The sequence below is a fragment of the Balaenoptera ricei genome, chromosome 10 (assembly GCF_028023285.1).
Source record: "Balaenoptera ricei isolate mBalRic1 chromosome 10, mBalRic1.hap2, whole genome shotgun sequence".
NCBI classification, from domain to species: Eukaryota; Metazoa; Chordata; class Mammalia; order Artiodactyla; family Balaenopteridae; genus Balaenoptera; species Balaenoptera ricei.
In genome coordinates this window covers 99,414,442-99,440,451 of record NC_082648.1, presented here as the reverse complement: position 1 = coordinate 99,440,451, position 26,010 = coordinate 99,414,442, and the positions used below count along the sequence as shown (strand labels likewise).

At 46.1% G+C, this 26,010-nt stretch overlaps 2 protein-coding genes and 1 pseudogene across 2 annotated transcripts in view; 1 reads left to right on the top strand and 2 right to left on the bottom strand.

The window, feature by feature from the left end:
- Nucleotides 1-2,074, bottom strand: part of XRCC6 (X-ray repair cross complementing 6) — a 29,086-nt gene extending 27,012 nt beyond the window's left edge. The window contains exons 1-2 of the mRNA XM_059937085.1: nt 2,004-2,074; nt 758-844 (exon numbers count right to left, since the gene is read on the bottom strand). Of these exons, the coding sequence (XP_059793068.1) occupies nt 758-836 (79 nt within the window). The 5' untranslated portion in view covers nt 837-844; nt 2,004-2,074. The remainder of the gene's footprint in view (nt 1-757; nt 845-2,003) is intronic.
- Nucleotides 1,159-1,725, bottom strand: LOC132372742 (small ribosomal subunit protein uS12-like; annotated as a pseudogene).
- A 259-nt stretch (nt 2,075-2,333) lies between the features above and the next one.
- Nucleotides 2,334-25,371, top strand: DESI1 (desumoylating isopeptidase 1). Its single transcript, XM_059937083.1, has 6 exons — nt 2,334-2,642; nt 16,014-16,035; nt 17,165-17,234; nt 20,234-20,343; nt 21,012-21,134; nt 22,894-25,371. The coding sequence occupies exons 1-6, from the start codon at nt 2,555-2,557 to the stop codon at nt 22,985-22,987; spliced, it is 507 nt and encodes a 168-aa protein (XP_059793066.1). The 5' UTR covers nt 2,334-2,554; the 3' UTR covers nt 22,988-25,371.
- Nucleotides 25,372-26,010: the final 639 nt, after the last annotated feature.

Sequence of the window (26,010 nt, the reverse complement as noted above, 5' to 3'; positions counted from 1 at the left end):
ATGATTACAACCATATAAAAAATCAGATACAAACAAAAACAAACTATATATAGTTACGAAATATAAAGAATGAAAGATATATGAAGGAAATATGCAAAATGCCAAAATGCTAGTAGTGGTTGTGTTAGGGTGGTAGATTACATAGATTACAGAATTCTGCTTTATTTTTTATATTTCCTGTATTTCTCACTTCTAATAAATAAAAACACTTTAAAAATTTCTACCCAGAACTTAAATTAACCAGTATGTAGAGTACAGGCACCCCTTATTTCTCTTCCTTTGTCCTATGTGTTACTGTGTTGTCTGAACATATACTCCCAAACCTGCAGGCTAGGTGAGGGAATGACTCTTGTAACTGTGATGCTAATGTATACTCTTTGGTTGCTGCAGTTATTGAAGGGTGAAAGCATTTTTACACTGAGGTCCGAGAATGAGGAAAACTACTTTCCTGGGTGAGGAAGGGTCTTACCTGAGCCACCTAAGGTGACAAAGGATACCAATGTTCAGGGTCATTTATTGGAGATCAATCTACCAGTGCCCAGCAAAAGTTTAAGGCTAGGAATGTTCCATAGACTAGAGTAGGACCTGAATAAAAGAGCCTAGGGTAGCTCTGCAAAGTTCAAAGGGAGAAAAGTATTGGAGATTCTCTGGGGAGAGAAGCGTGGGCCACAAGACAGCAAAGATCACCCAGCAGAGATAGGTAGGTAAAGTCTTTCTTCCACACACACAAGGGTACATGTTAATGAAAGTCACTTACCACCTGCTTCAAGGCCCTCCTCTTGATCTTCTTCTTCCTCATCACCCTGATTTTTGTAATAAGACTCCCACCCTGACATGTTGGTTACTGCTCACAAGATGAAAGAAAGTGGAGATCAGTAACAACCAAATTTAAATCTAAAAGTTATCGACCCCTAGGCTTCTTTGAGCTCTGTCCTAAAAGCTACATGTTACTCCTGAGGAATGTGGATGCTGGATCCTGCTGCCTGGAGAGCTTGGTAATTGAGATGCAAGGTAAAGGGGCATGGGGATCATTCCTGAAATAGCCTCACCTTAGCTATCCCTTAAGGACAATTCAGGGCCGGTGGCCCGGAATGACCTCTCTGACGGGTGTGCTGGGGCAGCCTGACCTGGAGGTCCAGTCCCGCCTCCGGCATCATCTGGCATATGAAAATTTATTACTATCGTGCTTTCATCATCAAAACTCATGATCTTGGTCTTTCCTTCTTGCCTCTGTATAAGGCCAAAAGAGAGACACTGGCTACTCTGACAACCTTAAAGCAGACTCCAGGAACGTCACCAACAGCATGACCTTTGCGACCAAATCCAGAAACCAGAACTTCATCATTTTCCTCAATAAAATTCAAACAACCATCATTGGGTACAAAGGCTGTGATTTTTTTGCCATTCTTGATTAGCTGAACCCTGACACACTTCCTGATGGCAGAATTTGGCTGTTTGGCCCCTACTTTTTCAAGCACAATTCCCTTGGCATGAGAAGCACCTCCAAAAGGGTTGGCCTTCAGGGCTGTGCCCAAATGGGCTTTTTTGTACTGTTTATCATGTCACTTCTGGTCTCGTCGGCGGCTACGGAGCTTCCTGGCAGTACGAAGACCGCGACACTTGCCCATCCTGCCTGCGCCACGGGCCTGACTGAGCGAAAGAGCTCCGGCATCATCTGGACTTGAGAGATTCCCGGTCCAGTGTACTGCGTCCTTTAGCAGACCCACTTGTCCTCATCCCGCCCCCAAATCTCCCCCAACTCCTCAGCCAGCTATGCCCAGTGGGGTCTCAAACGCAGGCGGGCCTCCAAGGCCGGGTGCGCCTCCCCTCGGAGGAAGGAACGGGGATCAGAGGCTGTCTCCACCCCTCGGGTCCGCACTCTTCTGCCTGACGGTGCCCCACGATGAGGCTACGGGGACGCGCAAGACTGAGTGGGCAAAGTAAAATGAAGCCAGCCCTGGCAGAGAGCAACAAACACAAAACTCAGCCCGCTTCCTACCTACCTTGAGCGAAATGAAGAGATCAATTTGGGCAGAAGGCGGGGCGCCGCACACGCGCTAGCTCCGGTTCCCGCTCCCAATCAACGCCCCTTACGTCATCACGCATAGCGCGCACCTTTCGCGTCCAGCTGACACGCCCACTCCCGCAAGGCGCTTCCCACACCCGTCCCGAACTAACACCACCCCGTCCTCGAAGCCCCGCCCCCTCCTGGGAAACCCCGCCCCTCGCCTCCCGTCAGGACGGTACGCACATGCGCGAGAATGCGTCCCCGCCCGCGTCCCCGCCTCCGCCCCCGCCCCCGCCCCCGCCCCCGCCCCCGCCCAGTCTTCCGCGCGAAGCCGGCCGGTCCCCGCTCTGTCACTTCACAGTAGTCGTTGCCGGTGGCGGGTGAGGGGGCGCGAGCAGCGCAGGACGGCCTCTCCCCCGCCCCTCAGGCTGGGCCTGGGCTCGGTCTCCCCGCTCCCTCCGCTCCCCTTCCTCGTTGGGTACGGGAAGGGCCAAGCAGCTGCCGGGTGCCTGAGGGACTTAGTGGCTGCAGCCGCCACGGGTCCCGATGGAGCCGCCGAATCTCTATCCCGTGAAGCTCTACGTGTACGACCTGTCCAAGGGCCTGGCCCGGCGGCTCAGCCCCATCATGCTGGGTGAGGGGCTGGGGGCGGGCAGGAAGGAGGGCGGGAGCCGGGCCGGAGGGTGCCGAGACGGCCGGCCGAGGTGGGGAGGCCTGGGCCATGGCTCAGGGGAAGGCCCAGAGGATGGAGAAGAGCCCCAGTAGAGAAGGTGTGGGTCTGAGGTTTGGGCCCCCGAAGCCCCTCTTGGCCCTCATCACGTTTGAATCCAGGGAGAGGGGATAAAGGAGTCACGCTCTCCCCTAGACTTTCAGAGCCACTTCAGCTGGGAGGTGGAGGAAGCCGGCGCTGGGTCCCCGTGGGTTTCCTGACTCGCTTGGGGAGCCCCCTACACTCCTTCCTCGGCGCTGTGGAGGGGAGGTGAAGATGCCTGCCGCGCGGTGCCCCTCGTGGTGAAAGGGACACTGCGGAGGAGAGCCTTCCCTCCGTGCCAAAATGAAACTCTTTGTGCAGTCTCTGGGGTAGGTGGGGAGAGAAAGCTAGAGCTGCACAGGGGCCCAGCCGTTGCCCCCAGGTAGAAGTCAAGTCAGGTCTACTGGAGCCCGAACTCAAGAATTCACCAAGTTCCGCCTGACAGTGCGCTCTTCTCAACAGCTTCTAAGTTAATTGCTTTTGCCCAGGTGGTAAGAAAGCAATTCTGGGGGAGGATTGGATGCTGTTGTGTCAGTAAGGATTAGTAAGGGAAGTATTTCGGTTGTGCTCCATTAAACTACTTAACTGCCAGGAGAGAAAATCAGCCCTAGCTCAGCATAGATCAAACCTCTTTATAACCCAAATACCAAAATGTCTTGTGTAACAGGAATTGTCAGGTTTGTGATTTCAGATGATGTTGGGCAGGAAAGGATTCTGGGATTTGAAAATTGAACAGCTTTGGCAACATCCATTTGAATGGCTAGTATTTCCTGGCTTCTATGGAGACATTAGAGAATGTTTTAGTTCATGTCATGTCTGTGAGACAAGAGGGCAGAGATCAAGTAAGCAAGGCTGCTTTTGAGTTTCAGTGTCCTTGAGTTTCTAATGTGTCTTAGAGGGTTGAACTTAATCTCTTAACCCTGGGGCAATGAGTGATTCCTATATTTGGCTTCAGAATCACCTAGGGTGCTTGTTAAAAATACAGATACCTTCATTTCCAACATATATCGTTTTTTGTTTATTTTTTTAAAATTTATTTTATTTATTTTATTTTTGGCTGTGTTGGGTCTTTGTTGCTGTGCACGGACTTTTCTCTAGTTGCGGTGAGCAGGGGCTACTCTTCGTTGCCGTGCGCGGGCTTCTCATTGTGGTGGCTTCTCTTGTTGCGGAGCACGGCATGTGGGATCTTCCTGGACCAGGGCTCGAATCCCGGGCCAGGGCTCGAACCCGTGTCCCCTGCATTGGCAGGCAGATTCTTAGCCAGTGTGCCACCAGGGAAGCCCCCAACATATACTGTTAAATGGGAATAGAAAAAATGAAGTTGGAACAGTTCTTTAAATATGCAGTTGTGTGTTTAAAGCAAAGGATACATGGTTGTTTAGGCAAATAATTATCTGGAAGATACATAAGAAAATTGCTAACAGTGGTAGCTTATGAAAAGAGGAACTTAGGGAATTCCCTGGCGGTCCAGTGGTTAGAACTCCATGCTTCCACTGCAGGGGGCACAGGTTCGATCCCTGATTGGGGAAACTACATGCTGCACAGTGAAAGAAAAAGAAAAGAAAAGAGGAACTTGACGCTGGGGACATACATATATTTTCTATTCAAAATAAGCAAAGTTTTTTTGGCCACGCCACGCAGCTTGCGGGATCTTAGTTCCCCAACTAGGGATTGAACCCTCACCCTTGGCAGTGAAAGCACAGAGTCCTAACCACTGGACCTCCAGGGAATTTCTGCAAAGTTGTATACATATGGATTCTAGAGTCTTATTACACAAGTACTTAATAAGAATCTTTTGGAGTTTTGATCCAGAAATCTGTATTGTTAATAAGCTCCTCAGGTAATTCTTATGTAGCCAATCCATTATTAGAAGCTTGGGCCTAGATCTCCAATTGTTAAAGTGAATAAGGCAAATCTGAAAGCAAACTAACAGAGTCACTGTTTGAGGAAGGTGCTAGTCACTAGTACATTACATCAGTCAAGTTCTGACTAAACTTCTTGGAATGGAGCCATTTAGTTAGCTTGGTCATAGTGCGGAGTTACTTAGGTATTTCCTAGACCCATAAATAAAAGCCTCCACCTTTACACTGGATATTTTTTTGTTCTATTATATACTAGTTATTGATTTTAGCTAAAGGGGGCCTTAGGGTCATTGGTTCATGATTCATTCAGCAGACATTGAGTGTCTACTACGTGCTAGTCCCAGTGTTAAGCTTAACTGAAAATGATGTGATAAATAAAGATGTTCTCTGTCATCATGGAGCTATTTAGTGGGGAAGACATTAAAAATAAATAAGCAAATGAAGTAATTACAAATCGTGATAAGTACTAGGTTGTGCAGGAAGCCAACTAGGTGCTGAGACAGAAAATAAGAAGAGAGACCCACTTTAAATAAGGGGATCAGAAGTAGTGACTTTTAAGTTGGGAATTAAAGGATGAGGAAGAAGTAGTCACAAGGTGGGTGGTGAGGGAGTTATAATGTTCCAAACAGAAGGGGGATTAACCTGCCAAGGCCCTCAGGCAAAAAAGAGCCTGGCCTGGTCTAGAAGTGGCCTGGCCTTTGTGGAGTTTAGTGGGTGAAGAGGAAGGTGCCATAACTGAAGGTGGAGTACTGGGACTCCCTCCCGCCCCCCAAACCTTTTTTAATAGATGTGAAATCCTAGACGACCTCAGCCAACGTCATCAGTTTGCCACATCTGATTCCAGTGGTATTTCTGAGAACATCACCTTGCCTGCAAATCTGATTCTCTCTTCTCTATCCCATTTTCTCATATTGCTTTTATGCCTTTTTCAAAACTAATGAATAAAGGGTTATCAAAGCTGGTAATCATTACTTTCTAGAGTTAAAAACTTATGGAAAATGGGCATTGCCTTACAAGTTCATCCTATCCAGACATCACTAACCTTAAAGTTGGGTATGTCCCAGTTCTGTTAGGAGCTATCTATTAATTTCCCATTCCTAAGTATATTTTAACCTTTAAAAAATCAATTTGCTTCCTGATTTTTGCAATGAATTCTAGAAGCATATTAATAGCTAGATTTACTGAGTGCTTACCATGTGCCAGACCCTTTTTTTCCTGAGTATGTTCATGTGTTATATTCTTCACCACAAATTTGTGAAATAGGTCCTGTTATTATCTCCATTTTTCATTTGAGGAACCCAAGATATAGGACATTAAGAAATTTGCCCCCCAGGTCACACAGCTGGTAAGTGGCAGAGCTGGGTTATGAATACAGGCAGTCTGACTTCCAGAGCTCATGTTCTCAGGTATTTTGCTATACCACCTTTCCTGTGTAATGTGTTCCTTTATAATTGATGTAAAGTAGGTACCTAGTTCAAGTTTATAAAGGCATCTCTGGCCAAGTGTTTCAAATTTGGATGAGGAAAATAGCTGGATTCAATGTGTATGTGCCATTCATAATCATAGTTTTATGATCATCCCTCCTAGCCTTCATTGTCCTGAACTAGTGTGACCTCATCAGCAGTGCCATCTTATTCTTTTTTTTTTTTTTTTAAAGGGGGAACTTCATGGGTGGAGTGGCCTGGCTCTTTAGCTAGTTATAGTAGCCTCTTATGACAGCTCCTCATTGTAAGACCTCCTCACTGTAAGACCATGATGCATGTCATCATTACAGTCCTGATTACACTAGATAAAGCCCAATGTAATTCCTTTCTCCCCTGAAACAATGTAGACTCCACAGTTTTACCCTGTCCAGTTTTCAGTCTTCTAGAATTGCTTCCCATGAAGGTATTCCTGCTCCACAGTCTTTCACTCATAATGAAGACAGTCCTGGAATTACCCTTATCGCTCTAATCGAGCAGACAGCCTGATTGTGCTTTTTTTTTCATAGTTACTATTTGCCTAAGATAATTAGCTATTATAATTGTCCTTCAGTTTGTCCTTTTAATAATTTTGGCTGCTCTTTAAATTTCTTGACCTCTTTCTGTGCTAAAGTACATAAGGATTATGGTGGAGGTTTGTTTATTTGTTTAATCGTGGTAAGGGATACTTTCTATTTGTTGATTGTTTTCCGATCTGAAGTTTGTGTGCATGTACGTGTTCCAAGATCACATTTATTTTTCTTTACAAGCCTATCTCAAAATTGTTGTCAGGTTTAAAGACTTAGGCATATGGAATGTGTGTGTGTGTGTGTGTGTGTATGCATTTCTTGGCAGAATGCAATCAAATGAATATTTGAGATTTTACACTGCTCAGTTCCTTGCTTAATTCTGTAGTACAAATAGTAATGAAATAAAAGACATGGACTCTGTCCTCGAGGAGTTTAATTAGTTAAAAGTAATGTTGTGCGTATGCAACATTAGATAACAGCACAAAAGAGATTATGATTAGGACTTCCCTAGTGATGCAGTGGTTAAGAATCCACCTGCCAATGCAGGGGACATGGGTTCAAGCCCTGGTCCGGGAAGATCCCACACGCCACAGAGTAACTGAGCCCCTGTGCCACAACTACTGAGCCTGTGCTCTAGAGCCCATGCTCTGCAACAACAGAAGCCACCGCAATGAGAAGCCTGTGCACTGCAACAAAGAGTAGCCCCTGCTCGCCGCAGCTAGAGAAACCCCACGTGCAGCAGCGAAGACCCAACGCAGCCAAATAAATAAATAAATAAAGTAAATTTTAAAAAAATTAAAAGTGAATTAAAAAAAAGAGAGAAATTATGATTAGATGCCAAAAAGGGGTGAGTGGTGAAACAATTATTTTAGGCCTTGAAAGATGGGACAGGCCATGGTGGGCTGGATGTGTCAGAAAGACTTAAGCAAGAACCTTGAGCTCCTGTAAGGCAGGAACTCTGACTCCCCTGTGTGTCCCCGGTGGCCTTTCAGAGCTAGTGGTCAGTAAATATTGATTATAGGAATGACTGAGACTTGAACTCAAGCTTAAAGATTAAGTAGAATTTATTTGAATCTGAGGATTTTTTTTAACGTTTTAATGCCATCTATTGTGCTTTGTTTTAGATTTTTTTGTTCATTGTGTGCACTGTTTTACATCCGTCCAGTGAATTAGTTTAGTAATCATGCAGTTTCTTTCTGGCAAAATGAAAAAACACCAAGCCCTTCGTGATCCTTCTCCTGCTTTTCTCTCCACCCTCACCTGTCTCCACATACTGAACACACTCTACATGAGCCTTTCTCAGCTGGGTTCCACAAGAGAATTAAGCACTAGGAAAAATGATCTGAGTGGCTATTTTCTCATTCTCCCAATAGATTCCTCAGGGCATAACGGCTTAATTCTCTTGCAGAACCCCAGTGGAGGACTGTTTCACACGATAACAGAACTGAACCCGTTCAGTTCTTTTTTACCTCTAGACTTTTCAAAGGCTGTGCCCTCTGCCAGGAATACTTTCTCTCCCCATCTCTTAGCCTGAATAACTTCTGCTTATCCTTGAGGTTTCAACTGAAATGTTACTTCCTACAGGAAACTTTCCCTGTCCCCCACCTCCCAAATCTTGGTCATGTGTTTCTATAATGTGCTGATAACATCCTGTAATCTCCTTTAATAGCATTTATCATTCTATTTTTAAATTGCATGTCTTCTCATCTGTGTCCACTCCCCCAGCCCCAACTAGACTCTAAGCTCCAATGGGGGCAAGAACTCTTGAGTGTATCCCGAGTTTAGCACAGTTACTGGCATTCAGTAAATGCAAACTGAGTAAGTGACAAGATGTTGCAGACCTACCTCAAAGCATGGCTACAAGGCCTGACTAATAACAACAAGCAGTGATTAAGAGGGAACCTTCTGAGTACTGAAATAAAGAACTCACAAGTTAGTTATTTTTTTTTCTTCTTTTAAGTCTTTTTTTTTTTTAAACATCTTTATTGGAGTATAATTGCTTTACAATGGTATGTTAGTTTCTGCTTTATAACAAAGTGAATCAGTTATACATATACATATGTTCGCATATCTCTTCCCTCTTGCATCTCCCTCCCTCCCACCCTCCCTACACCCTCCCTATCCCACCCCTCTAGGTGGTCACAAAGCACCGAGCTGATCTCCCTGTGCTATGCGGCTGCTTCCCACTAGCTATCTATTTTACATTTGGTAGTGTATATATGTCCATGACACTCTCTCACCCTGTCACATATCACCCCTCCCCCTCCCCATATCCTCAAGTCCATTCTCTAGTAGGTCTGTGTCTTTATTCCCGTCTTGCCACTAGGTTCTTCATGAACTTTTTTTTTTTTTCCTTAGATTCCATATATATGTGTTAGCATACTGTATTTGTTTTTCTCTTTAAGTCTTTTTTTTTATTCTTTTTTTTTTCACACACACACACACACTGTATTTTGTTTTTACAAGAGATAAATAGACCGATACCAAGCATTGTAAATGGATGACCACAACAAAAGCAACAATGATTGCAATTACCAAACATGAAACACACTCATACTACGTCCTAATATTGACATTCAGTCCAGTAATCCTCCACTGTAACAGCTCCTTTACTTTGCAGTGAAAATTGATTTGTATAGATGAAAAAAAAAAATTAATTACATGGGACTGAGTGAACTGATGAGGATGATTATAATTTTTGTGACTTTGTTTGAATTCAAAAAAAAAAAATCCCACAAGGACTCAGAGGCAAAGAATATACAAATCAATTTTCACAAATTAGTTATTTTTGTTCTGAGAAAGAATCCTGTACTGGCTCCAAGAAATCCTAGTGCTAGAGTATTAAGTAGTTTTAAATCTACCCTTTTTTGAGGATTAAAATACCCTCATAGTTTTTAGCAATGTTTTGTATTTGATTTTGTGATAACCTCTCTACCTAAAGGAGAGGCAACTGCCAATAGGCATTTTTTTTAGCCTATATGCACAGAGGTCCACTTATGTTATAGAAATGTATCCTTTTACCTTTTCCCACATAGATTCGACATTTACCTAGTAGTTCCAGAGAAGAATAAGCTGATTTTAGTAGTTAACCCCTTCACATTGCTGGTAATCTGGCAAGTCAGATTAAAACATTACCAATTAAGAACACTTTGTCAGGGACTTCCCTGGTGGCGCAGTGGTTAAGAATTCACCTGCCAGTGCAGGGGACAGAGGTTCGAGCCCTGGTCCGGGAAGATCCCACATGCCGCAGAGTTGTGGCCCATGCGCCACAACTACTGAGCCTGCACTCTAGAGCCTGCGAGCCACAACTGCTGAAGCCCACATGCCACAACTACTGAAGCCAGCATGCCTAGAGCCTGTGCTCCGCAACAAGAGAAGCCACCGCAGTGAGAAGCCCTCATGCCGCAACGACGAGTAGCCCCCGCTCTCTGCAACTAGAGAAAGCCTGCGCACAGCAACAGAGACCCAACACAGCCAGATAAATAAATAAATAAAAAGAACACTTTGTCACTGTGGGGTGAAATCTAGGAGGTGAGCTAGGGCTACTTTTGATTTATACTAATGAGCTAATACTGCCTGCCCCTGGAGTCCCAGCAACATCACCCACTTTATGCTTATTAATAGACATTTATTTAGCACCAGCACCAGTATAGCAGGTGCTGATCTTGAGCACAACCCATAACCAGCAGGAATGTCTATATGCACAAGTTCCATTACCTTAATTGATGAAGAGGTAGATGGAGTATTTTCTCCTTGGCTTTTATGTACTGACTTTACTCTTACAATCAGTGGACGGCTGACTAGTGTGGACCTCACTCTACATTCGTTATTGTTCATGATGCAAAACAGGGCTAATATCCATGTCTTCCATTTGTTTTCTTTTTTGTTTTCTTTTTTCTTTTTGGCTGCGTTGGGTCTTTGTTGCTGCACGCGGGCTTTCTCTGGTTGCGGCGAGCAGGGGCTACTCTTCGTTGCAGTGCGCGGGCTTCACATTGCAGTGGTTTCTCTTGTTGCAGAGCACGGGCTCTAGGTGCATGGGCTTCAGTAGTTGCAGCATGCAGGCTCAGTAGTTGTGGCTTGCAGGCTCTAGAGCACAAGCTCAGTAGTTGTGGCACACAGGCTTAGTTGCTTCGCAGCATGTGGGATCTTCCCGGACCAGGGCTCGAACCCGTGTCCCCTACATTGGCAGGTGGATTCTTTTTTTTTTTTTTTATAAATTTATTTTTTTATTTGTTTTTATTTTTGACTGTGTTGGATCTTCATTGCTGCGTGCGGGCTTTCTCTAGTTGCATCGAGTGGGGGCTACTCTTTGTTGCAGTGCACGGGCTTCTTATTGTGGTGGCTTTTGGTTGCAGAGCACGGGCTCTAGGTGCATGGGCTTCAGTAGTTGTGGCACGAGGCTCAATAGTTGTGGCTCACGGGCTCTAGAGTGCAGGCTCAGTAGTTGCGGTGCACGGGCTTAGTTGCTCCGCGGCATGTGAGATCTTCCCAGACCAGGGCTCAAACCCGTGTCCCCTGCATTGGCAGGCAGATTCTTAACCACTGTGCCACCAGGGAAGCCCTTCCATTTGTTTTCATGTGCATACCTCATAGGCTTCAAAATCAACGCAATGGACGTGCCAGCAAGCTTAGAGACATGCAGCCATCTGACCCACCCGCTGTTCAGCTTGCTGAGGAAATCCTAGTGGGAGAACAATCTGCTTCTATAGTGTGCTAATATCCACTGAGACTAATTCACATCCCAAAATGGCCTTGTGCCCCAATTCAATCTCAAACCCCCACCATCTACTCACCTACTGTACCTCAGTCTGGCTGAAAAAATTTTTTAAATCAATTCAGTCCCACTTTACAATGCCTGTCACCCCCAGAGGAGGCCATGACCCTTGTTCTTGTCCTCATGAGAGCAGGCCACGGGGCAGCCAACCTTACGTTTCTACCTGAGCTGCTCCAACAAGTACATGGTTATATCCTTTTTTTTTCTTGTCTTTACACTGGACAAACCATGCATCTTTATTTACCTGTTTGAAATGATGTTAATAAATATTTGTTCCACTCTATCATGTAAAGATGTTGTGAGAATAAGGATAACTATGAAGCATTTTAAATTAAGAAAGGATGTAAATCCACTCAATCCATTTTAAATGTTGTTGGCTCCAAGTGTTTGGTAGATGGATTAATAAATGAAAGAATGAATAAATAAGAGGATCTTTTTTCTATAGTTTCTATCACCATTCTATGGATGGATGAGATCTTAAGCATACCTTGATGTAGTTGAATAAGGAGGAAGTATAATGTCCAGCTTACAGAAAAATTTAGTGATCAATACAGAGAATATCAAGCAGAATAAAGTAGGGTTTGTATCCCACAACTTTTGAATTGTTTTTCAGGTGTAAAATAAGTGGCAGGATGGTCTCTGAGGGCTCTCTCCAAAAACCCATTATTTTAGTAGGGCTGGGTTTGAACCGGTGCATCTGTACCTGCCACCTGTACACCTGGGTCATTGAACATGGGCATCTGAGAAGGCAGTAGCAGACTCAGGGTGCAATATGCCAGGGTTGCAAAGTCATTTGAGTAACAAGCCAGGGCAGCCAAGATTGGGGTTAAGAACTTTGGCCTCATTAGCACTGTGTGTCAACCACAACAGCTGTGCATGTAGCATCTCTGTTCCAGGCTCTTTGCTAGGCGCTAGAATTGCAAAGATGCATAAGAAACTGCCCTTGTCCTTGAGACAATTATAGTCTAATGAGGGAAAAAGACATGTAAATAGGTAGTTTCTATACCAAGGTACTATGAAAGCAGCCTTAACACTTTCAAATCATGAAGCCTAAAAGAAGAGTTAGTTTTTTGTTTGTTTGTTTTTATTTGGCTGCATCGGGTCTTAGTTGCAGGATCTTCGTTGCGGCACGTGGGATCTTCTGTTGCAGCACGTGGGCTTCCTTCTAGTTATGGCGCGCAGGCTCAGTAGTTGTGGCACGGGGGCTCTAGAGCCCGCAGGCTTAGTTGCCCTGCGGCATGTGGGATTTTAGTTCCCCGAACAGGGATCGAACCCAAGTCCCCTGCATTGGAAGGTGGATTCTTAACCACTGGACCACCAGGGAAGTCCCAGAAGAATTAGTTTGTGGGGGGCATATATTATGTGCCAGGCACTGTGCTGGGCCTATTTTGTGTGTCATCTCTTTTAACCTTGGAAATGTTATGAGGTAGACACTATTACTATGCTTTTTTTTTTTTTTCTGACAGAATAGGAAACTAAGGTTTAAACAATGCCATCCAGAAAAACTTCCTGCAATGATGGAAATGTTCTAGATCTGCACTGTCCCATCTCTAACTGCTAGCCACATGTGGCTACTGAGTGCTTGAAATGCAGTAGTCAACTGAGGAACTGAATTTGTTCTTTTAATTTTAATAGCCACATGTGGTCAGTGACTACCATACTGGACAGCTCAGGCTTAGAAAAGTTCGCAGCTTCTACAAGTTCATCTGTATGATCTGGGCCTCGATTACCTCTGCTCATCTCCTACTTTTCTCACCCAGTCTAGCCACTCACCCAGTCTAGCCACACTGGCCTCCTTAAGGTCCCTCAGATACACCTAGCATGTCCTGCCTCTGCATGGCTCCCTCCCTTGCCTCCTTCAGGCCTTTGCTCAAATGACACTTTCTCAAAGAGGCCCACCCTGGCCATCCCTGAAACTCCCAGTGTCCCTTACCCTGCTCTTATTTTTCTTTATCACTCATTATTGTTAACCTACTATGATTTATTATGTTTATTATTAGTATGTATTGACTGTCCTATCTCCCCACCCTGTAAATACAATGAAGGAGTTTTTTTTTCATCTCCTGTGTTTACTGATGTAAACAAGAATATTGCCTGAAGTATAATAGTCACTTCATAAGCATTAGTTCACTGACTGAACTGATTGGATTCAGACCTGGCCTCAGACTGGATTCAGTTCCACACTAGAACCTGTGTTCTTGTTCACTACACTGTACTTCTTCTCATACAAGTATAGTGTTTTTCCCAAAGTAAATGAGAGCAGGAACAGTCAAGAGAAAGCAATATCCCTTATATGTCTAGTTTCATGCATCATTGCATGTCTCCAAGGAAAAGAACAACAAATTGCTGCCATTTAGACAGCAAGCTGTTTTATAAGTGGCAGTCCAGAAGAGCACATCAGCTCTATTTAAAATGCAATGTTAGGGCTTCCCTGGTGGCGCAGTGGTTAAGAATCCGCCTGCCAGGGAAGTCCCTAACGTTGCATTTTATTTATTTATTTTTGGCTGCGTTGGGTCTTCGTTGCTGCACGCAGGCTTTCTCTTGTTGCGGTGAGCGGGGGTTACTCTTCGCTGCGGTGCGCGGGCTTCTCATGGCGGTGGCCTCTCTTGTCGCGGAGCACAGGCTCTAGGCGTGTGGGCTTCAGTAGTTGTGGCTCACGGGCTCTAGAGCGCAGGCTCAGTAGTTGTGGTGCACGGACTTAGTTGCTCCGCAGCATGTGGGATATTCCCAGACCAGGGCTCGAACCCATGTCCCCTGCACTGGCAGGTGGATTCTTAACCACTGCACCACCAGGGAAGCCCCTTCCTTTATCTTTTGAAAGTCTTTACCTTTTTCCCTAAGGAGGCTATCATATGTAATATCTCCATTTATCAAACTTCTGTGTACCACACACTGTGATGCTTTATACAGATTATCATTACTGGTTACAACAACTTTGTATTGAAGGAACTGTGGCTCAAGTTGAGTAAACTTGCCCAAGATCCACCGCTAGCAAAGGGGAAAAGCTCAGCTCTGAACCTATGCCATATTCTTAAGTGCCTCTGATGACATTATGCTGAGCCATCAATAGGTTGTCATGCAGGACCCATGGTTTCTTCTGTCTCTTCCAAAAAAAGGAAAATTAGGCTACTGTTATCTTATTTTAAAAGCTTTCTTACAGGGGCAAAATAGTGCAACTTATGCAAAGGGAGAAGTGTAATCATATCACCTCTCCTTCCACACAGTGCCTAGAGTTTCATCCTTTAGAAAGTCACAGGGCAAACACTGAAGCATTGAAAGTATTCAATTCAGCAATCAATAAACAGTTACCATGAAATTATTACCGAGGGTGAATGAGTGACGTTTGATAATGTTCTCATGTCTTTCACTGCCCTTCTTCTTCATCCTTAGCACTGTTGAGTCTCCCGTGGACTACTGCAAAGGCCTCCTCACTCTCGTCTGCTCTCTCTACTCTCTGCCCTCCAGTTCATCTTCTATTCCTATAGTTATCTCTTAGAAGATACAGTTATCATTTAAAAACATGGATCTGATCAGGGCACTCTACTGCCTAAAAACCTTCAATGCCCCACAGTGTAGGGCAGCCTTCAGTCCAGGTTTGCTCTACTTTGCTCACACCCTTGCCTGCCACTCGTCCTATTACCACCATCACTGCACCCTCTGCTCTACCCTGCAAGACCTTAGTCTTTTTCACAACTATGCATTTGCACATACTATTCCCGCTGGCACAAATGTCCATCCCTCCCCCGTTTGTTCACTGGTTGAATTGCAGCTCGTGAAGGTAATTCTTTATTATGTTTACCACTATTATGGAGCCTATCAACATTGTGTCTTAGTTATGTGTGTCTCTCTCTTTCCATTTGACTTTGGGCTCCTTGAAGGCAGGACAGTAATCTGTTCATATTTGCATCTCCATACCTCACATCATTTCTGGCATATAGAGGTGTAGAATACATGTGCATTGACTCTTCAAATGGATGGCATCTGCAGTTTGCTCTCTCATTTTCTAAAAGATTTCACCTCACATATGCTCCATGAAGAAGTGGACAATAGTTTTTCTATACTATTTTTAAGATTTTTTTTTCTTTTTTCTTTTTTTTTTTTGCTGTGGACCATTTTTAAAGTCTTTATTGAATTTGTTACAATATTGCTTCTGTTTTTTTATGTTTTGGTTTTTTGGCCACGAGGCATGTGGGATCTTAGCTCTCCAACTAGGGATTGAACCCACACCCCCTGCATTGGAAGGCGAAGTCTTAACCACTGGACCACCAGGGAAGTCCTCCATACTATCATTTTGCTTTATCTCTGTAGATGAGACAAAGAAATTAAAAAGGCAGAGTTGAGTTGACCCTAAAGGGGAAAGAAAAGCAGACATTAAATTGGGTACCTCTATACCAGTGTTCCATCTTGCATTCTGCTTAAGGATTCTGATTATTTTTTCAGCTTATTTAACACAACATACCATGTCACGACCTAAGGACCTTATTGGAGGAGAATTGCATTCCTAGAAAGTCCCCCAGGAGGTTTATAATGGGTTACTCTGGGTTTGACTGATGTTCTGAATTTACTCCGGCTGGGGGGCCAGTTAGTCTAGTCCCAAGTGGTTAAATCTCTTCTTTTTTTCTCCACAGGGAAACAACTGGAAGGCATCTGGTAAGTTGGGTGGGACTCCTTACATTGGCTGGTTTATGAAACCAAATAGCACCCATGCATTTCAGGTTCCAATCTGTGGCTTCCAGTTTGAAACCTAGCTCTCTCAAGTCACAAATCTTCAAGTTCTAAAGCAGTGGTTCCCAGCCAGGAGTTATCAGTGTCTCGAGACTTTTGGGGTGGATGGGTGAAAGCTAGGGATACTGCTATAAACATCCTACAATGTACAGGACACCCCTCCACAACGAAGAATTTTCCAACCAGAAATGTCAGTGGTGCAGAGGTTGAGAAAGCCTGTCCTAAGGAAAGGCGGAATGATGTCATGCACACCCCTGACCAAGCTTTCTAACTATGGAAGTCACGAGTATCCCACATGTCTGTCTTAGAACACATTCTACTTTGGTCTCTCAGACCCATCCCTGTCAAACACAAGGTGGTGGCTGGGCTCAGTTCTATTTCTGAGAAAACCTTAGGTCAGCGTTCTGTCTGGATCCTAGAGCCTGCTGACATATTGGTTGACCAGAATGACCCTTTGCTTTGTTTGACTCAAACCAAGAAGTAATATGAGCACCTTCACCTGAAATAGTTTCACACTTATCATCTGGTCTTTCTCTCAACATGGTCCAGGTTAACTGCTCCTGCTAGTTTAAAAAGTCTGGAAACACACCTTGGTCTGCAGAGATTTATTTCAGTAATTGATTTGTTAATACTGGGGTGAATCTGTAAGGACTCCTCTCTGCTTACACGATCTACAGCGGTGGTTCTCAACAAGGGACAGTTCTGCCCCCAGGAGACCTTTGGCGATGTCTGGAGACATGTTTGTCGTCACAGCGGAGGCAGGTAATGCTAGTGCCATCTAGTGGGTGAAGGCCAGGATCTGCTGAACATTCTAGAATGCACAGAACAGTCCCCACAACAAAGGATTAGCCAGCCCCAAATGTCAGTAGTGCCAAAGTTGAGAAACTCTGGCCTGTGGTATTTATCTTACCTTTGTTTGGTTAGTTTTATAAAGATGTTGACCTTATAAGTCATATCCTTAGGCAGAAATCACTCTCATTGCAGTGTGGTGTTTGCTTTTTCTCGGACCAGTTTTAAGCTTTCTGGCTTATTCTGCCTCTTCTCTGCGTTGCAGGCACACCTCCATAGTTGTACACAAGGATGAGTTCTTCTTCGGCAGTGGCGGTATCTCCAGCTGTCCACCGGTGAGTGTCTTCCCCCACCCTGTCTGCAGTCTCGGGTTCCCACAGACCAGGAACTTTGTTCTCCTCTATAGTTCTGGCTTCTAGCCCAGTGTATACAGGCCTGTGGCATAGTTCCTCATGGTGACCTTAAGACTCAGCTCAAGAATACCCTTCCCAGATCTTCCAGCTAGCTACCCTTCTCTCTGCTCCCATGGTACTTGTGGTCCCTCTGTGTCACACTGAGCATGTTGTGGTGAAATGGGCTGTTCCTGAGTCTCCAGGGGGAGCCCTGTGTAAGCTCCTTGTACGCTGAGACTGTCTCATTCTTCGATCACCATCACCAGCTCAGTGCCTTGTGCATGGTATGAACTCAGTCAATGTGAAGCTCAGTCATTGTGAACTATGAGGGCTCTGAGAGGTAAAGTGAATTGCCCAAAGTTACATGGCCAATTACTGCACCAGTACTAACACTCAGGTCTCTCTGACTCCAAAGCCCATGCCCTTTTCCAGAAAATTTCTGTCGGAGCTGTCTAAGGGTCATCACAGGAGGTACTCAAGCAAAGACCAAAAAACCATTCTTTTTTTTTTTAATTTATTTATTTGGCTGCGTTGGGTCTTCGTTGCTGCGTGCAGGCTTTCTCTAGTTGCAGCAAGCAGGGGCTACTCTTTGTTGAGGTGCGTGGACTTCTCATTGCGGTGGCTTCTCTTGTTGCGGAGCACGGACTCGAGGCACGCGGGCTTCAGTAGTTGTGGCATGTGGGCTCTAGAGCGCAGGCTCCGTAGTTGTGGCGCACGGGCTTAGTTGCTCTGTGGCATGTGGGATCTTCCTGGACTGGGGCTCGAACCCGTGTCCCCTGCATTGGCAGGCGGATTCTTAACCACTGTGCCACCAGGGAAGTCCAAACCATGCATTTTGATACTTATAAATGAGAAGTCATTTTTTTTATCTCTTCCTCCCACTGCCCCCACCACCTCCTATAACAAGTCCTTCGTTAAGCCCAAGTCTGTTCTACCTTGTAAGTGTATCTTAAACCAGTCTAATTCTCTTCATCTCGTCTCATTTTTCCAGAGCTTTCACCTTAATCCAGGCCACCCTCATTTCTAGCCTGGACCACAGCAATTCATCTACTCTTCCTTCTCAGTCAGTTCTCCGTACAGGTGGCAAAGTGATTGTTTCAGAATGAAAATCTGATCATGGCATTCCCCTGCTTAAGTCAGTACTCTGCCCGTTGCTCTTGGAATAAAAACAAGAAAGCTCAGCGTAGCCTACAAGGCCCCATCTGATCTGGTCTCAGTCTCTCTCTCTGGGTGGCCTCTTTGCAGGTTGTGCCCTTCCCCACCCGCCTCTTCTCATTCCTTGAACACACCTTGGACATTTAAACCTGTCCTCTGACTTCAGTCTACCTCCCTCATCCTTCATGTGGTTATGCCTCTGCATTCTCCAGATGAACTCAACGTCACTTTCTCAGCCAAGTCTTCTCTGACCCTTCGGACTAGGAAGGTCCCCTGTCTTAAGTACTGACGGCAGTACTTTTTCCAACAAGACCCTATCACAGCTCGTAATTATACATGGTTTATGGGACTTTTTTGTTTGCCTTCCCTGGTAGACTGTAAGCTCCATGAGGGCAAGAATCTCATTTGTTTTGTCCAATGCCTAGCATTAAGGCCTGGCACATAGTAAGTTCTCAATACATATTTGTCATATGAGTGAATAATAGGGGGTTGAATAATGACCTTTTAGTTTCTTGCAACTCTGACTACAATAATTATCCTGCTCACCATGTTTTCCCCAGTGCCTAGAACAATGTCAGGCACATAGTAGGTGCTCAGTAGCTGCTATTGTGTGAATTTATGATCTTTTCAGGGAGCTCTGCTCTGGAGTACTCTCCCTTACTCCTCAGCCCATTCCCAGCTCTCTCCTCTTCAGTGACCCTGTTGCTTTCCCCTTGGCTGGTTTCCCCCAGGACCTCGGTCTCTCCTTGAGTCTGCTATGGCAGTCTGTTAACCCATGGCTGAGACTTTTCTGTAGGCCTTTCAGGGACCGTTAACTCCCTTGCCAGGGGAACCCTATCACCTCATTAAATTAGCCTCACAGATAAAAAAGGAACTGAATTGTGGAAATATTTGCCAGCCTGCCAGCTTCCTCACAGTTCTTCACATTTTCCCAGTGTTACAAGGGATATCAAGTGTGTCACACAAAAAAAACTGGCTGCATACATTATGAATATAGGCCTGGAAAGATGGCCTGTCAAGTGTGAGCCATTTCTAGTCGTCCTGTTCTGCCCTCGTGAGTAGGCATGTTGGGGCCAAAGGGAGACTTCAGATTCCGGGTTTCTATCCTTTTATCAACTGAATGAATGGACAGTGTCAGGAGTCTGACCTGCAGGAGACTAAGCTTCCCAGGGCCCCGCCAGAAACAGGACACCTGACTTCTTAGCCATGTTGCCAGCACATGGCGATGGAAAGTCTCCAGGGAGCTCTAAGCCATTATAACCTTGACACAAATAGGAACTAACTCTTGGGCTTCCCTGTGGCTCAGTGGTTAAGAATCCGCCTGCCAATGCAGGGGACACGGGTTCGAGCCCTGGTCTAGGAAGATCCCACATGCCACAGAGCTACTAAGCCCATGCACCATAACTACTGCGCTTGCGCTCTAGAGCCCGCGAGCCACAACTACTGAGCCTGCGTGCCACGACTACTGAAGCCCACGCACCTAGAGCCTGTGCTGCGCAACAAGAGAAGCCACCGCAATGAGAAGCCCGCCCATCGCAATGAAGAGTAGCCCCGGCTCACCGCAACTAGAGAAAAGCCGGAGCGCAGCAACGAAGACCCAATGCAGCCAAAAATAAATTTAAAAAGTAAATAAATTTAAAAAATAATAATAACTCTTCATCTGCCCTGGGTGCTCTGAGAGTTAAAAGTTGTTGGAACAGAGCATTTGTGGTCTTCCATGGGAAGCCACATGAAAAAATTCAGTGGAGAGAGTGATTTACTGACTTTCTTTGGGTTGGCTTTTTTAGGGAGGGACGTTGCTTGGGCCCCCAGATTCTGTGGTTGATGTGGGGAGCACAGAAGTCACAGAAGAAATCTTCCTGGAGTACCTGTCCTCCCTGGGGGAGTCTCTGTTCCGGTGAGTGGAGACGGGGGTGGTGGTTAGTTGTGTCTGTCTCCCCCGCTAGATGATTGGCCGCCAGAGGGCAGCCACCAGGTCATTTCCCCCAGGACACTCAGCGCAAGGTCTGACCCGGTATTTGCTGAATAAATATGAAGGGAAAGCAGTTAATCATGACACAAAAAGAGCTCAGCATTGCCTCCAAGGCCACCGTTCCATCCCAGCATATGTACTGCTGAAACTTTTGAGGAAAGGAAGGGCTGTTTATTCCTTCTGATTAAAGTCAGCTGCTGCTATTTCAGCACATGCTGCTCTCCACAGCAGTATTTTATCCTGAAAAGCAAAAACGGGGTTTGTAGAGAGGTTGGGATAAAATACAAACTGAGCATATTTTCTCTTAAAGAAGCTTTAGTCAATTTGAAGTGTTAAACTCTAACCCTGTAGCTCTGCTTTTATGAATATAAAGATTCTCCTGAAACTGTGGAGGAGCCAAATGTTTTTATTTCATCCTTCCCTTAAAATGCCCAGAGTGGCAAATCAAGCACTCCTTTTGGAGTGTAAGAGAGGGGAAATCACCGTCCCCAAATTCAGCTGTGCTCACCGTTCTGTTACCTGGTTTGAATGGTTTCCCATACATGGCTGCTGACTTTCATATCTGTTTCCCAAATCTTTCTCACGATGTACAGAGGTGAAGCCTACAACCTCTTTGAACACAACTGTAACACCTTCAGCAACGAAGTGGCACAGTTCCTGACCGGGCGGAAGATCCCTTCTTACATCACCGACCTTCCCTCTGAAGTTCTCTCCACGTAAGTGGCCTCTGTCTCTGTCTCTGCCTTTGAAATCCCCATTCACGGACAGGGCCTCTCCTCTGGCCCACATCTGCCCCCACTGTTCTCAGCAGAATCCTCCCAAGCTGGGTAGGGTGTCATGATGGCAGCTTCTAACATAGAAGGCCACCATTCTTTCTACTCTCGGATGCTCACCTGTGTTACCTTCACCCTCCTTGGAGTTGGACCAACTCTACCCTGACCTGAGTGCAACTGCAGAACTTAGAAACCCAGTTGACACTGGCCCCAGTGTTTGTACAGAGTCCTGGCATCTGTCTTTCCCATTGCACATGAAGCACGCCACTCCCCAGACGTGCCCACTGCCTTTTAAGTCAGAGACGAGCCGAGAGTAGGTCAGAGAATTAGTAGGGTGACTTGTTTTGAAACTGTTGTTCGTCCTTCTTCCCCTGCACCTTGAGTTCTTTGACACCTTCAAAGACAACCTCCTACTCGCCCTCGTACCTCGTAGCGCACAGTCAGCCCTCGGTAGATGTTTTCTTCAAAAACACTGTGTAGCCCCTCCCTCCCTGATGTGGTCCGAGCTTTGTGGGCCATCATCCGGGCACCCCAGTGCCATCACACCCCTCCCTCCCTTTGCTGTTGATTGCGTTCAGGCAGCCTCTGCCCACTCTAGGACCAGGTCCATTTGCTGACTCTGACCCAGTTTCTTCTGAACTGGGGACCTGTTCAGCAGGGATCCTGTCAGGTTTAGCAGACTCAGCAAGGTGAGCTGTTCTTCGCGCCCTGGTAGGAGCCCCTCAGGACAAACTCACACAGGAAAAAAGGCTACTGTCTGTGTCAAGCTGGTGAGGAGAGCCCCATGTCCCAGTCCTGGCCCTGCCTTCCTGTTCCTTGGTGGGTGTGTTAAACACCACAGCATTGCTGAAGGATCTAGGTTATTGGGCCCTGAGCAAACCCGAGTAGCTGGAATGTTCTTGCTGTTATTATTTGATGGGTGGGGTTCCTGGACTTGTTGGAATTGGGGTTAGTATTTCTTCGTTTCATCAGTTTATGCTTTAGAAAATTTCATTTCCTTTGAATTTGGGGATGGTTTTCAAAAATGGCAGTATCACCGAAGAAAAAGAAAGCCAGTAACTGAGATGTGTTGTGGGCAACCGGATTTAAGGTTGCAGTAATCTTGGAAAGTCTCTAAGACTACAGTATTTGTGGTCTTTTTTCCAGCTAAGCTACTCTGAGAGCGAACTGGGAGCCCTTTATACAGTGGCATTAACACCTTCTGACCTCCTGCACCTGTCATTTTTCCTGAGTATTCCCTGTACTCCCTAGAAGACCTCAGTTCCCTGAGGAGTCCAATTATGTGCCATCCTCACTTCTTTTTTCTTTTTCATATCCTTTTTCTTTTACCTCAGCTTCCTCACTTAAACTTTATCTTCTTGTACCATGAGAATTAAAAATACAAGTACAGAAAGTACAGAAAGCTCTACTTCCCAGTACGTGACCAACCTTTTCAAACCACAGCTAACCAGGAGGCAAAGGTAGTACGATGGTAGCATTTACTAAGGAGGGGACACCAGGAGTAAAACTGCAGAGCAGCTATGTAGAGATCCCCTCTATGGAAAAGGATGTATGAGGTAGGTGAGAAAATCAAATGGACTATAGCGAACTTTTTCCTGGCGTGGCAGTGCTGCTGCACGTGTGGGCAGAGCTGGGCGCCGGCCGGCTGTGTCAGTCTGCGTCCAAGAGCCCACTCCAGCTCCCGCGTCTGTTCTCTCTGCAGGCCCTTTGGACAGGCCCTGAGGCCCCTCCTGGACTCCATCCAGATCCAGCCTCCCGGAGGGAGCACAGTGGGCCGACCCAACGGCCAGAGCTAACAGGACTGCATGGGACCGCCCTGCCTCAACAGGGCTCTTCCTTTTTAAACAAAACAAACCCTACCAGATTTCTATTTTATAATTTTACATCGGAGCTAACAACCAGGGAACGGCTTTTTAAATTTCCCAGGGAAGGAGATCATCAGGCTGCATGTAGGACAATGCTGCTAAGAAACAGAACAAAACGCCATCCCTTCTAATAGTATTATACTAATTTATTAAGGCTGTCTTGTCTGTGAGTTCACTTTTGACGCTGCTTCCTAAGCGTCCTCCACACTGGAGAAACAGAGGGGATTTGTTTAAGCAGAAAGCACGAGACACAGTCTAGGGGAGCCCCAGCCCAGAACCTCTTTCCAGAGAATGCCCACGCTCTACCCAGGTTACCACCACCTGTGGGACCCAGGTGAGTTTTACATTATCCATGACCTGGAAGCGGTTACTCTCCACCATTAAATGAACCAAAGGATTTGGTGCACATGGGGCCAGTTTCAGGATGACTAACCCAACCTAAGTGAACTCTTTAGCCATGATCTCTCTCACCTTCCCTCTCCTCCCCCAAGCAAGGCCATGGGGCGGGCTCAAGATGGAGGGGGAGTAACAGCAAGTGTCAGGCCAGAGGAAACAGGATAAAGCCATTCCTCCCTCCACCTAGACTGATTGCCAGCCCTCTGACATCAATCTTGGAGAACCTGCTTTGCTGTCTACAGGCTGCATTTCCTCAGCATAGCTGACCTGTCATAGTTAATGAAGGTCTGGAGCAGCAGAGACCTTTTGTCTGCAAGTAATTATGTAGGTTATTTGCAGTCACTGTACCCACCCCACCCAGACCGATATGCAGTGTTCAGCTAGGGACCAAGGGGGAATGATTCCGTGCTCTTGGAAAATATCCCTGATGTAGAAAGAATAATGATGCAGAAAGGTGGCAAGAAAATTTAGAGTTATTTCTGATAGGGGTTTTTACCTTATCCTAAATGTGTTTTGAAGGCACGTGTTATTTCTGGTGTCATTCTGACTTTAAAGAAGCAAGGTTGAGGGCATGAGTGGGCATTTTCATAAAGAGCTGCTGCTAGGAGCTTATAGGCAAAGAATAATCTGAAAGTTTCTAATCTGGAGAGGCTTTCATATTCTCTTTCTTCATGTGAACCTCCTTTAACTTGGGAGAGTGAATGTGGAGAAGAACTCACAGCTGCGTGGTACCTGAGTCCCTGCCCTGGCATCCTCGGGCCCCTCATGCCATGGCTCCTGCCACTTCTCAGACTTGAATTATGTTCTCTTTCCTGGCGTCTGGCCTGCAGCAGGTGCCTTTCCTCACCAAAAAGCTGCTGCTCACCTCTGGCCTCATCTCCTCCCATCTCTGCCATTAGCCGTGGCAGTTGGCATCATCAGGGTCTCAGCTAGAGGACAAGATGTTATTCTGCCTTAGTGTTTGCCTGTGACCTGACCAGGGCACATCCATGATGACTAGCTGTGATGTCAAGTGACATTTTGGAACTGTTAAGATTGGAAGCCAAACCAGTGAGCACTTTAATTCTTCTCAAGACCCACTGATTTGCCAGTGTGCATGGTAATAATACATTAGAGCAGAAACTATCAGGGGCTGTTATTTAATGTTGACCGACTGGCAGAAGTGGGCCATGGAGAATGGGTTTCAGGCTGGCTTTCTCCTGGGAGGGCAGCATGTGGATCAAGGCCATTGCTCTGCTTCTCAGCTGCTGGGTTTCTCTCCTTTCTCAGCTTGCCTTGCCCAGCCCTCTCTCTCTTCCAGGCTCCTGCTCCAGACCTCTCTGCCCAGGGCACTCAGCCCTGGCCAGAGCATGATGGGCACCACAAACTCCTTCTCTTCTCTCTCCTCCCACATCCAGGCTCCGCTGATTTCTCTCCTTCCAGTAGTCACCTCCAGACCCAGGGCTGTACCACGAAGTTAGCCTGAGTGGCTCCCCTGAGAGGCTTTGAGTCACTTGGTTAATTGAAAGCCACCCTTCACGTGCAACAGCCACTTGTGCCAATGCCTGTGCCTTAGGGTTTGTGGGGGGAGAAGGAGGGATCAATAAGCCGTCTTCTCAGCTCTGCAGTAAGGCAAGCCCTCCCTCCCCCACCCTAGTCCCACCATCACTAGCTGGAAACCTGGTCTCAGGCTAGGAACCCCCCCAACCCCATCCTCACGGTTCTCTGTCTATCCCAGAGCCTCAGGAGCCTGCTCGCTGTGACCAGCTAGCTCCACACGGGCGTGCGCAGGCAAGCAGAGCGAGAAGGAAGATGTGTGTGATTGTATCACACGGGTGGACACCTCTATCGAGGTCCGTTGGTTTAAAGGGACAGGGAAGGAGGAGGAGGGATGAGACTGTCACCCCCTCCCAGAAATAAAGTTTGTACCTTTGAGATTCCTTTTCGCCCTTGAAGTCAAACTAATAATTGTGTCTAGTACGGAGGTGTTTGCTGTTTTTCTTTGGTATTTTTTCTAATGCAATAAACTCATTTCTGCCTGCGGCATCTGGGTAGCGCTTGAAGGTCTGGGTATGCATCCAACATGGAGCAACTCCAGGCCGCTGCTTCTTCTGTCTCCCTCTGAGCCTAAGTTTGCTGAGTCTGGCTATGCCGCCTTTGCTTGGTTGTACGCCTTGTGGATAAGGAGTGTCAATAGCAGAGAAGAATGTATGACTTTCACCATTGGATTATAAAGATGGGGAAAGGGCCCAGAGAGAATCCAACTTGCCCAGGGTCACCTCGTGACTGGGAGTGGAGTAAGACTCAAAAGCCTGATCTGCTGGCCCCAACTTCTGAGATATCAGAGGATGTCTGGCCTCACCAAGAAGTGTTCACTTCCGGCTTCAGTTTGGCTGTAGGCTGGGTCTGTGGCCCCAGGGATCTCTCCCCACCTTGTTACTATCACCTCACTGAACGAGTGTTGGGGTGGGTGGACAGCTCTCTGAGTGCCCCCTGGTACTACCAGGCTCTTCAGCTTGGCTGCTGGTGTCTGCAGGTTCAGTCAGGCCACTTTGAGCGAGCACCTTCCACTCACAATG

What these genes read in the sequence shown, in the direction of transcription:
- DESI1 (XM_059937083.1), top strand. Translation starts at nt 2,555, where the DNA reads ATGGAGCCGCCGAATCTCTATCCCGTGAAGCTCTACGTGTACGACCTG. An exon ending in AAACAACTGGAAGGCATCTG is followed by an intron (nt 16,036 to 17,164) that starts GTAAGTTGGGTG and finishes TCTGCGTTGCAG; the next exon opens with GCACACCTCCATAGTTGTAC. An exon ending in CTGGGGGAGTCTCTGTTCCG is followed by an intron (nt 20,344 to 21,011) that starts GTGAGTGGAGAC and finishes CACGATGTACAG; the next exon opens with AGGTGAAGCCTACAACCTCT.